The sequence below is a fragment of the Salvia splendens genome, chromosome 14 (assembly GCF_004379255.2).
Source record: "Salvia splendens isolate huo1 chromosome 14, SspV2, whole genome shotgun sequence".
In the NCBI taxonomy this organism is placed as follows: domain Eukaryota; kingdom Viridiplantae; phylum Streptophyta; class Magnoliopsida; order Lamiales; family Lamiaceae; genus Salvia; species Salvia splendens.
Genome location: NC_056045.1, coordinates 31,271,725 through 31,284,795, shown reverse-complemented (window position 1 = coordinate 31,284,795; position 13,071 = coordinate 31,271,725). Strand labels below are relative to the sequence as shown.

At 39.1% G+C, this 13,071-nt stretch overlaps 3 protein-coding genes across 3 annotated transcripts; 1 reads left to right on the top strand and 2 right to left on the bottom strand.

Annotated features, from left to right (window-relative positions):
• Positions 1–473: 473 nt before the first annotated feature.
• Positions 474–1,427, bottom strand: LOC121763533 (protein LURP-one-related 8-like). The gene is made up of 2 exons (XM_042159566.1): positions 1,082–1,427; positions 474–987 (listed from the first exon to the last, which is right to left on the bottom strand). Exons 1-2 carry the CDS (start codon positions 1,313–1,315, stop codon positions 631–633), a joined length of 591 nt encoding a protein of 196 aa, XP_042015500.1. The 5' UTR covers positions 1,316–1,427; the 3' UTR covers positions 474–630.
• A 2,267-nt stretch (positions 1,428–3,694) lies between these two features.
• Positions 3,695–5,026, top strand: LOC121764555. The gene is made up of 3 exons (XM_042160562.1): positions 3,695–4,370; positions 4,677–4,753; positions 4,829–5,026. The coding sequence occupies exons 1-3, from the start codon at positions 3,887–3,889 to the stop codon at positions 5,024–5,026; spliced, it is 759 nt and encodes a 252-aa protein (XP_042016496.1). The 5' UTR covers positions 3,695–3,886.
• Positions 5,027–8,830: 3,804 nt separating this feature from the next.
• Positions 8,831–10,092, bottom strand: LOC121764554 (uncharacterized mitochondrial protein AtMg00810-like). Its single transcript, XM_042160561.1, has 2 exons — positions 9,984–10,092; positions 8,831–9,870 (listed from the first exon to the last, which is right to left on the bottom strand). Exons 1-2 carry the CDS (start codon positions 10,090–10,092, stop codon positions 8,831–8,833), a joined length of 1,149 nt encoding a protein of 382 aa, XP_042016495.1.
• Positions 10,093–13,071: the final 2,979 nt, after the last annotated feature.

The following is a 13,071-nucleotide window of genomic DNA, read 5'->3' as shown; positions in this document are numbered from 1 at the left end:
GATATCGGGTATTGGATACTCGATATCCAATACCCGATATCCGAACCCCTAAAAAGTCGGGTAATTTGATACCCGAAACTCGATTTTTCGAGTTTCGGATCGGAATCGGGTATTGAGAATTTTAGATTTTCGGGTATCGGATAACCCGATACCCGATCGGATACACCCGAGCTCTCCTCTACTGCCTAGCCACGGCCCGTCTCCTCTCCCAGCGCCGCCGCCCTCTTCTGCCCAGCTCTCCTCAAAATTGAAATTGAAATCGGGACGGGATACCTGAGTCGGATATCCGAGTATCCGAAATTAAAATCGGATCGAATATCGGGTACTAGATTTTAGGAAATTCGGGATCAGGTACCCGAAATTTTTGGATCGGATATGCGCGGATACTCATTTGATAGGCCTACCGCCACTAATTATAGAACGACTAATAAATTTGTTTGTTAAAAAGTTAATTAATTAAGTATATATACAGATGAAAAAGAAAAGAAGATTATATATATTGGCCGATTCACCGATCAAACTAAGTATACTACTTTACACAAGCTTGGTCTTTTATCAAAAACCAAAAAACCAAAGCACAATCGGAATCGGATAAAAATAAATCTCATTATACATAAATTAATGGTAACCTCAAATGAACCTTCCAGAAGCGTACATCTGATCCAGAAGGATAACCATCCCCATAGCCACCTCCGTGTCGAATCCCGGCTGCACCTCCAGCCGGAAAACGTCCTTGCCAAAAGCTACTCCCGTCACGGCGGCCTCCTTCTGCCTGATCTCAGCCACCCGCCGGCGCTTCTCGTCGTACACAGCGCAGCACCGTCGCGAGTACGACCCCTCGATCTGGTACAGCGGCAAGCTCTTCTTCTGGAACACGTAAGCCAGGCACCGGCTATTGAGGAGGCTCACGTTCTTCCTCACCGTGAACCCCGGATCCTCTGTCGTCTCGCCGTCGAAGATCAGCCACGTATCTCCTAGGCTCAGTCTCTGCAAATCAAATCAACATTTAATTTCATTGTACAATAGTAATTAGCTAGTTAGGTGTTTTCAAGTTTCAATTATATATATATATATATACTACCTTGCGGCGGATGGTGAGGAGAGTGGCGCCGGAAGCGTCCATGAGGATGATGTGGCCCTTGGTGGCGGCCATGTAATTGTCGACGCGGTAGACGAGGTTGCCACGGGGGTCGAACACCGTGAAACCCTCGCAGTTGAGAAGGAGAGATTTCTTCCACACGGTCAGCACCACCGGATCATCACCGCTGATTTTGCCCTCGGAGGAGGAGGAGGCGTTTGGATATATCTTGGTCATGCTTTCTCCGTGATCTCGATTCAATTGATAAACAATGGTGTAAATTAGAGATGGGTTTGCTTGAAAGGGGATGTATTGTATATATAGTCCATTAAGGTTATTATGGTCCCACCTCCAATCTAAGGAGTAGTAACGTAAGAGTAAGACCATTTTCGCCTTGGCCACTCCGTCTACTATTTTTCCATTGAAAAGAAATTCCATTTCCAAAAAAAAAACAATTACAAAATACTCCTATAAGTTATCTCGTGCGTTGTCTTTTATGCACTACGAGGATTTCTTACACGGAGATTCCTTTCGGATAACTTAAATTTGAAATTTTGTAGTACTATTAATTAGGTGTCACGCATTCAGGGTCTTTGGACAAATTCATTCTTGCCATAGGTAGAATTTTCTACAAGTTAATATAAAATGACAAGACTTTAATTAGCTACAAAGCTGACAAAATTGCATATTACGCGGGAGTCTATTGTCTTCACTATATTTTCTAGAATGAGAAGTTCTCTGAAGCGGTTCAAATTAACCTTATCAATCTACTTGATTATGAACTATATTAAATAATAATGATACTTGATTAAGCTGTTGACATATGAATTATGATACGATATTATGTGGGTAATCCCTATTTAAAAAGTGAGCAAGACTTGGTGTATGTATATTGGTAGCGATGGTGATTGGTGAAGGTAATATCCGAATAAAGTAGCATAATGATATTTGAGGAGAATAAAATGGCAATGGGCGGCTATGAGTGGTGGGGAATGGTTGACAGAAAAAAAAAAGTTAGATATGTAACAAATAGCCGTCCATTTTCTTGTTGGCCATACATTATCATATAATATAATACACCTAAATGCAGGACAAAGTATTAAGCTGCTATCAAACCAATTAATCTTAATTAATTAGTTTATGTGGCTGAGGACTAATTTGCGGTGGGAACAACGACACGCCACACAATTTATCAAACCTCAGATATTTTTCTCGTTGTCAACTATGGTACTAATTTAATAGGAGTAGTATATATTGGGTTGGTCATTTTTATGTATTTTGAGTTGGTAAACTATCTCACAATTATAGACTTTTTGTAATTGGGTTTTATTATTATATATCAACAGAGTTGAAAAGCTTTCCCACTTACAACTATAAGGGCATTAGGACAAGATATAAAGATTTTATAATGTTGTTTGATATATATATAAAATAATAATTATGATTATATCATATATAAATACAAAGTGAAAAGACATTGTTGCCTTTATTCTTAATAATATGCATATGCTTTAATCAAATCAACATTCTGAATTCGTTTTTGGCTACAAGATGATATATCTTGGATAATGCTAATAATTCAAATCGAAATCGACATATACAGAAAACGTAAACTTTACCGTAAAATTAATAAAGTAGTAAGTGAAATAAAAAATATTAAAATGTTATTAGTTGAATGCAAAAGATAAATAGGAAAAAAGAGAAATAATGAAGAAAAATAATGGCTCATATTTGAAAAAGGAAAAATATGGAATACTAATTTTATGCATGGCCAAATGAAAAAATGAGACTGTTAAATTGTTGATGGATTTATATGAATTATAAGTGTTAAAAATAAGATATATATTCATGGACATATATCCTTGACATTACAAAATTATCAAAAATATCTGAAAAATGAGTCTTGTATTAGTAATCCTAGGGGTGTTCGGTTTGCAATAGTGTATCCGGGATTAAATTTATAATTTATTTAGTTCATAGGATTTAATCACACAACTCAATTCTAGATGCATAATCATGTGATAATTAGTCATAGCTAACACCATCTGACTAAAATAATCGCATAACCAATCCTAGATTATATCTGGTTTTATTTTGTCTTGGAAACCGAACACCGATTATATCTTGGTTTATTTTGTCTTGGAAATCGAACACCACCCTAGAGTATACCGCATCGTACGCTTGGTCCGGATGACATCAAATCAACTGATCTACAATTGAATAGATGCCATGGCCACCATATTCAATGCCATGGATATAATATGAAAATGATGAAAATGAAAATGAAGACATGGCCACCAAAAATCAAATTCTCAAACGCAATTGGGTAAGAACATGTGAAAATGATTTTTAGAATTTCTGTTGTCATTTAACTTTTTAGGGGGGCGATCGCCGAAAAACTGGAATGAGCTTTAATTTGACTAGTAAGAGGCATGCAAGAGCTAATAAGCCTAATATGGAGTCGTAATATTTTTAGCCCCTGAACTCTATGTGAAACTATTTTCCAATAATCGCAAAAGGAGCTGAGGCCACCACACATGTAAGTGTGACGAGAATTTGAGGTGAGTGGGAAAATGATTAGTCAAGAAAAGATTATAAAATCGATTCTAGTAAATGTAAATTTTTTTATGGAGTACATAATTGAATGATATAAGTAGATTATATATAGTGCATTGCAGATAAGATTTGGCAGGTGTACATATAATACGATGCATGCAAAGTGTCGTGGCAACGCGTGTCACCGCTTTAATTTGATTAACTAAGCACAAAAATGGGTGATGAGGTTGTGAGAAGTGAAGGTGTTGGAAAATGGAGAAGCAGGATGATGAAGAATATGAATGGGAGAAGCAAAAGGAGTGGGGTTGGGTGATGGATGCAGGAAAGAAGGTGGTAATGGCCGGTGTTATCATATCATCTGCTCCGGTACTACTTCCGCCCTTACTCGTTGTTTCTGCGCTCGGGTTCGCCGTCTCGCTGCCGTCCGGCGTCGTTTTAGCCTCATATGCCTGCACTCACAAGCTCATGACCAAACTGCTGCCACCGCCGCCTCCTCCTCTTTTTGATTATGATTATGATTTTGGTGTTGATGACGATGACGATTATGATGGTTATGGTGATGGTGATGTTGAAGGACCAACAACAGCTGCTGAGGTCAAGATGAGTGAGGACATCAAGAATCAGATTGAAATGAGAATTGAATTGGTGGAAGATGAGAATCATGAGCACTTATTTGATGGAGTGACAGAATCACAAGAGGAGGTAGAGATGAGCAGCACCTCCTCTTCCACTGACGGTAAAAATATTCTAGTGGAAGCGGAAAAGGAAGAGGAAGAGAAAGAGAATCAGGAACAAGAAGAGGAAGAGGAAGAGGAAGAGGAAGAGGAAGAGAAAGAGAATCAGGAACAAGAAAAGGAAGATGGAGATGGAGATGGAGATGGAGATGAGATAGAGGTCTTAGCTGTACAAGGGCTAGTTTTGACGAAAGAAATTTATCACGTCAATAAACCTGCTGTCAATGGTAAAGTTAATACTCATCCAACTGCTTTACTTGTAAATAGGGAGTATTATATACTAGTATATAACTTCTTGTTTTCACTAGTTATTGATCCCAAGATAGATGGTGACAAATTGCAAGAGGGCAATGGAGTAAATGGTGGTGGTTTGCATTCTCGTGGGGTTAGTGCCAAATTGCGTGCTTTTATTTGTATTAGCATGATTTATAGTAAACAAGGTGATTTGATTTTGTTGCAGGAAGTGATTAGTGAGGATAAAATTTGGGAGAAGATAGACGCAATAAGAGTTATTGTAGGATTCAAGGCTCCAAAGCGTTCCTCCTATGTGGAAGAAGTTAAGGCCTTGTATCTCTTCACAGGCATCGAACCACCAACACAAGATCAGTCTCATCTTACACACCTTAACTTCCTCATGTCTGTAATCGGAGTGAAATGACTTTTCCAATCTCAACTTGATTTACTTTTTGCCTATTTCGCACTTTCTTAAATCTTAAATCACACCATATCAATGGTGAAAACAAAATTCACTGTTATCCAACGTTCAACAACAAAATACTCACAATATGATGAATTCAATTCTTTATTAGAAAAGAGTAAATGTCCAAAGTGGTCTTAAATATATGATGAATTTATGATTTTGGTCAAGAATATTATCTTTTGAAGTAGTTAGTCCCTCGTAATTGAAAATGGGATAGGCTGGATTTAATCATTTTTTAACGGCGTCGTTTAAAAATGATGGTCATAATTGAAAATGGGATAGGCTGGATTTAATCATTTTTTAACAGCGTCGTTTAAAAATGATGGTCTAACTGCAGTTTAAGCTATATTGACTAGATTATGTTATTAATTACTCCTTTCATTTCCTCGTAGTTGAGGAGAAATTTTTCGGTATGGAGTTTAAGAAATAGATGTTTTGGAGTTTAAGAAACGGATGTGTTGTGCAAAATAAATAGATAAAAAAAATAAGAGAAGGGAAAAAATAGAGAAAGTAAAAAGTGGATAAAATAGAGAAAACAAAGTAAGAAATAGAAAAATGTTACTATATATGAAAATAATTTAACTATAAGGAACTTTCGAAATAAAAAAATGACTTAATTATATGGGAACAGAGTGAGTATGTTTTATTAACAATTAAATTATAACTTAATTTATTGAGTTACCAATTGTGTTTCTTATTTTCTTCTCCCTCGAAGAAAAAAACAAAAACATACAGTAATCTAAAGAAAAAAAAACAAAAACATAAAGTAATCCAATCAATTCAAATCGTAATTCTTAATTCAAATCAATAACTTTGGTGATTCCGACATGATTTATCGATGTCGCCGCATTTCTAAATCTCTCATTCTCGGCCACTCCGGCAAGAGCTGCCGCGTCCACTAGTGCAACCAGCTTTACCCTCAGGTCAAGCACCACGCCTTCACCGCGACGAGGATGACACCATCATTCGCGCTCACGCCCGCCTCGTCAACAAATGGGCCACCATTGCCCGCCTCCTCTCCGACGCAGCGACAACGCCATCAAAAGCCACTGGAATTCCACCCTCAAGCGCAGGTGCTCACCGAAGACGACGGCTCCTCCCTTGAAGAGATTCGTCGGCGCTGGCTCTGCCTCCCTCGCCATTTCGCCTTTCCCAGACCCTCTGCCTCTGATTCTACCCACACCAGCTATCGGCTCGCCGATCCGCCCACCAGTCTTACCCTTTCACTCCGCGGAATCGACTCCCTTAATCACAACACTAACTCACCAACTCATTCCCCCAAATTTAACATAATTCTGTTCAATTGCCTCTGTTGTCTATTTAACCGATGCAACGACAAGCAAGGAGGGGCTAATTCTGTGCCCTTCAGTAGGGAATTGATAAGAGTGATGCAGGAGATTATTCGAGTGGGGGTGAGGAATTACATGGTTGGATTGGAGGAACAACGGCGACGAATTGAACACCACGAGAAGCAGCAACATAAATTGATACGAACCTGGTGAGTAGGAGCGGCGGAGGAGAAGAGTTTAGGGGAAGAAGAGGGTGTTGAGAGATGGAGAGAGAGAGAGAGAGAAAGTGTGAATTTGTCTTTAAGAAAAATACTCCCTCCGTCCCATAAAAATATGAGCACTTTCCATTTTCGTCCGTCCCACAAAAATATATGCATTCCATTTTTAGAAAGTTTTATCAATTTAATAATGTAAGTCTCACTTTCCACTAACACTACTTTAACTATCATTCTCCTCCTCTCTCTTACTTTACCAATTTTTTCTTATTTCCCGTGCCATTTCAAATGGACATATTTTTTTGGGACGGATGGAGCATTAAATATTCTAATTAAACCTCTAATTTAGTCAAAATACTTTAAACAATAGTTGGCCGTAAATTTTAAACGGTGCCATCCAAAACATACTAAATTCGGCTCATTTTCAAATGTAAGGGACGAAATAATTTAAAAGATAATGTTTTTGAACAAAATCGTAAAATTATCATATGTTTAAGACCATTTTTGTCCCTTACTCATCGAAAATCTTCCAAAATAACAACTTAAGTCCTATAAAGCCACCAACAAAGCATGATTTAACAATGATACATTATCCAACTTTTCGAGTCCTAAAAAGTAAGGCCCACATCCTACAATTTTTTCAACCCACTTCTAGTACATTTCCTAAAATAGATGTCAGATCAAATGGTATGAATTATTAGGGGCGGAGAGAGGGCTATAATATTACTGTTAGTTATCTAGTGTATTCTTATGGAAGTTATTTAATTCCAAAAGTCGGTGAATTCTTTAGAGCATCCACAATGGTTTTCGCTCAGCCATAGCCCAGCCACAAACTCCTCCTACCACATCATCAGCACTAAAAATCCTTCTGCCACATCATCAGGACAATCAAATAGCCCAGCAATAGCCTAGCAATAGCCTAGCCACATCACTCCTAACTATATAAAATAAATAATAATTGACAATCACACAAAATACGGAATTAAATTTACGACACAGATACGGGAAAATTCAATAATAATATTAAAATTTAAAAAAGTACATTAATTAAAAAACACACTTCATTAAAATTAAAATAACATTACAACATCCTCATTAATGAGTTTGTCCCACATCGAAAGTGAAATATAAAACATTCAAGAATGCCTCTATAAAAGAGAAACAACCAAGAATGATTTTATCTCACATCGAAAGTGGAATATAAAACATTCAATGATGTCTCTATAAAAGAGAAACAACCAAGAATGAGTTTGTCCCAAATCGAAAGTGGAACATAAAACATTCAAGGATGTCTCTATAAAAGAGAAACAATCAAGAATGAGTTTGTCCCACATCGAAAGTGAAACATAAAACATTCAAGGATGTCTCTATAAAAGAGAAACAACCAAGAATGAGTTTGTCCCACATCGAAAGTGGAACATAAAACATTCAAGGATGTCTCTATAAAAGAGAAACAACCAAGAATGAGTTGTTTCTCTTTTATAGAGACATCCTTGAATGTTTTATGTTCCACTTGTCCTATATCGAAAGTGGAACATAAAACATTCACGGATGTCTCTATAAAAGAGAAACAACCAAGAATGAGTTTCATAAAAAAACATTAAATAAAAAAAAATTAAAAAATCCGATGAACGATGCGCCCAGCGATCCGGACCCTGCAATGGCGCCGAGCGGATCGCCCAGTGCATCGCCGAGCGCTAGGCGATTTTTTTCGAAAAACCGCTAGGCGGTTGCAATGGTTCGCTGAGCGCACCGCCTAGCGTCGGGGCTCGGCTAGGCGGTGCGCTTCTGCTGGAAAAAGAAAAGGTAAAGAGAAAAAGAGAGAAAAGAGAGCTAAAAAAAGGCAAGAAAGAGTAGACTCAGAGCTACTTTGCTGTCCATTTCCTAATCGAACCTGTTCTTGGTTTTCCCCCACATGAATCCAAATCGCTCCTAATAGAATTGTGAAACTCAACTCCATGAACATGGAGAAGTAGAGAAGAGAGAAATGAGCAGAGAAGAGAGAACATTATTTGGAGAAAATATTTGTATCTTATTGAATGAATGAAGAAAGCGTACAACACACCTTATATACTTGGTGTTTAGCTAACTAACTACATAACCGAAAAAGTAACTAACTCCAGCTTGCTCAACTAACTAACAGACTAAACTACTAACTCTTCGTTGTCTTGCATGGAGAGATGCTTGTGTGTAAGAGCCTGCATGGTAGCTTTCATGTGCGCTTGGTAGCTGATGTGATGTAGTTCTGATAGGCCCCCTCAAGATGGACTATATAGACTTGTAAAGTCCATCTTGATTAGTAAGTTGTGGAAAGGAGCAGCGGCCAAAGGCTTGGTGAAAATGTCGGCAAGTTGATTGTTGTTATGAACATGGACAGTTTTGATCACCCCTTCTAGTATTTTGTCACGGACCGTGTGACAATCAATTTCAATATGCTTTGTGCGCTCATGGAATACCGGGTTAGAACTGATGTGAACGGCAGCCTGGCTATCACAATATAAAGGAATGGGCTGCTGCATATTAATGCCAAAATCTTTAAGTAATGCAATGATCCATACTACTTCACAACAAGCGAGCGCCATAGACATATACTCATCTTCAGCTGATGATCTTGAGACCGTATGTTGCTTCTTTGATTTCCAAGAAATCAATGATGTGCCTAGGAATAAGCAGAAACCAGAGATAGAGCGGCGTGTATCTGGGCAGCCGGCCCAATCTGCATCAGAGAAGATGCTTAAGGATAGATCTGCTTGACCAGAGTAAAACAAACCATGGCCAACTGTGCCCTTTAGGTATTTGAGAACTCTTTCAGCAGCAAAAAGATGATCTGAACAAGGTTTGGATAAGAATGGGCTCAGTTTGTTGACAGCAAAAGTGATGTCCGGGCGTGTGATGCATAGATATACAAGTCTTCCAATTAGTCTTCTGTATACTGCCGGATCCTCAAGTGAAGGGTCTGCATCTTGTTGGAGCTGTTTGATAGAGTCCATAGGAGTAGAGGTTGGCTTGCAACCTAGTAAACCAGCATCAGAGACAAGGTCCAAGGCATATTTATGCTGGGAAATGAAAATCCCAGATTTGTTTCTAGCAATTTCAATGCCAAGAAAGTACTTTGGATTGCCCAAGTCCTTGAATTTGAAGTGATTGGTAAGGAAAGCCTTGAACTCAGAGATCATATTCTCCTCACTACTAGCCACGAGGATGTCATCTACATAGATAACAACTCCAAAGAATGTACCAGTTGGAGAGTACTTGTAGAAGAGGGAGTGATCAGAAGCTGATTGAGCTAGGCCAAATCCTGAGAGAACTTTAGATACCACTGTCTGGAGGCTTGTTTAAGGCCGTATAGAGACTTCTTTAACCTAAACACAAGCTGCCCAAAGCCAGGGGGAGGTTCATCAATAATCAGACCAGGAGGTAAGGTCATGTAGATCTCTTCCTCCAAATCTCCATAAAGAAATGCATTGTTAATATCCAAATGAGCTAAATTCCAGCCCTTAATAGCAGCAAGAGAAAGCATCAGTTTCACTATTGTGAGCTTGGCAATGGGGGAAAAGGTGTCATGATAATCAACACCAGCTTGTTGAGTGAAGCCTTTTGCCACTAACCGTGCTTTGTATCTCTCCACACTAGCATCATCTTTAAATTTGATTTTATACACCCACTTGTAAGAAATGGGAACTTTGCCCCGGGGGTAAATAGGTGATCAGCCAAGTATTGTTTCTAATCAAAGCTTGTAGCTCATCTTGCATAGCTAGAATCCACTCTTGGCTTTGAGAAGCTTTCTTATATGAGGAAGGCTCAGAGAGTGTGGAGAGTAGGATAATGAACTTGAGATAAGGCTGAGACAATTTGGATAGAGAGAAATATGATGAGATAGGATATTGTGAGAGGTGGTGACAGAATTACAGATATAATCAGCAAGGTGGGGGGTTTTGAGGGATCAATTCTTTTTTTGGTAAAGGACTTTAATTGAATTCCATTTTAATGAAGAGCATTACTTGTATTCCGCCTCAGGGAGTGACGCATAAGAGTTATGCGTCACTAACAGAAAGATGCATAATAATTATGCGTCGTTAGTTATTGACGCATAAGGGTTATGCGTCGCTAATAAACAACGCATAAGGGTTAGATATCGACGCATAACCATTGTGCGTCGTTTATTAACGACGCATAACTCGTATGCGTCGTTCGTTGAGTTTTAAACCGGGCAGAAGGCAGAACCAGCCAGAAACGAACGCGCAGAAGCAGGGCACAAAATCAAGCGATTTCCGACGAATCCGAGCAAAATCCGGCGAATTTCCACCATTTTGCAACCATATTCCGGTAATTGTTCTTCAATTTGGCTAAATACATCCTTTAATGTTTAATTTGGGCAGGTTTTCCGTAATTTAGTAAAAGTAGGGTTTTTGATTAAATTGATGGATTTTTGGTATATTTTTGTTGTTTTGTTGTATATAATTAGGGATTATGATGAAATTATGGGTTATGATGAAATTGATGGAATTTTTGGTCGACTTTCCGTAATTTGTGTTTTTCATATGGATTTAATATAGCAAAATTAGGGTTTATGATGAAATTGTTGAATTTGTTGGTCGATTTTCTGTAACTTGGGTATTTCATACGCATATAATTGAATGGATAGAAGCAATTGATTAAGTTTTTGTAATTGTGCCCCTTTTGGTGGGCGATTTTATGTAATTTGGGTATTTCATATGCATATATTGCGCCCCTAAGTTGCAATTTAGTTAGCTTGTTGAGTTGTTATGAAAAAAATTGAATCATGGGTGAATGTTTTGAAGTAGATGGCATCTGCAAGTTCCGAACAACAGTTATGCTATGGACCTGAGGATCCATCACTACTGTTTCATCAGAACGAACATATTTCAGGCTCCTTGTTGGCGAATGGCACAACAAATGTGTTGAGAAGTCGTAGGACGGAGAGTAAGGTGTGGGTATTGCCAATACATGAAAATGTGATGTATTGGCTAGATGTATGGGGGTTCAGAGGCGTGGTTGAATGTGGAAGGCCGATTAGGATGGACAATGAGCTAATAACGGCCTTGATCGAGCGCTGGAGGCCTGAGACACACTGTTTCCACCTTCCAGTTGGTGAAGTTACTGTAACCTTACAGGATGTGCAAAGCCTGTGGGGTTTGAGAGCAGACGGTCGTGTTTTCACTGGCCGTGACTACCCTGTTGGATTTGAAGATTGGTCCAGCAAGTGTAGAGATTTGTTGGGATGGATACCTGACGCAGAAACTGAAACGAAGCACGGTGGTTTGTTGATGACGTCTCTGATCCACCAAGCGACGATGCCGTTGGGTGATGGGCTGTCTGAGTATGCATACATTCAAAGAGCACGTATACATGCTCTGATCTTGTTAGGGGGGCTTATTTTACCGGACACCACAGGGTGCAAGGTCCCCTTTATGTGGTTAAATGCCTTAGACGATCCGGAAGATGTGGCTAATATCAGTTGGGGTAGTGCTGCTTTAGCATACCTGTATCATTATTTGTGCGAGGCTTCTATAAGCAGACAAAGAAGAGATGTGGGTGGACCTATGGTTCTCTTGCAGCTGTGGGCCTGGGAAAGAATGCCTACATTGAGGCCAACCTTCTTGATATCGCCTATGCACACGCCGTATACCCCGTGTGGAGCCAAGTAATGTTTTTGTTTAAATTAACTCACATAATTAAGTATTTTGTTGATAACTTTTCACATTAATATTATGTATAGGTGGCACGGAGTTACTGAAACTGGAAATGCTCCCCGACATTCAGTAGCTCATTATCGTGATCAGTTATCACTGATCCGTCCTGGCCAGGTGAAATTTATTTGTGTTGTCTTAGTTAATGAATTTACTTACTATAGTATGAAATTAATTGTGTTTTTTATTTTATTTGTTTGTAGTTTATGTGGACACCCTATGCAGACTGTATCATCCCTGAGTACTGCATTGATTCGACTGCATCCTACTTGTGCGATACTTATTTGGTGTGCTGGTCATTTATCGAGGCACACGAGGCTGGACGCGTTTCCCGACAATTTAACCGCTACCAGTGTATTCCTCAGTACTGTGATAGGATGCTACATAGCTCCGGCCATTTGAGTAAAAGTCACCGCCGTGGGAGGAAGGGCGCTGATTGGGCTAAGGTACATAAGTTCTTCATTGATAAGTGGGACTTGCGCCACGACAGGTTCCAAGCAACTTTTGACCATGCAACGGCGACAATGGATGGTCGCATTAATCCGGGCTATATGGCGTGATACAATAGGATCACCGTGTCGTACCTAGTTCAACCTGGGACACAGTCAACTGAAGGGATGAACGAGGCAGCCCCTTCTAATTTATTGGCGGTATGTGATGTTTTTGTATATAAAAATGTCTTCAGTTTAAAGTTTGTATTGCTCACCGTGGTATGATGTCATTTGTATTTGTGTTTTCTAGGTTGAGACCCTTCAGGGGATATGGCATTTGACCTCTGAACATGACAC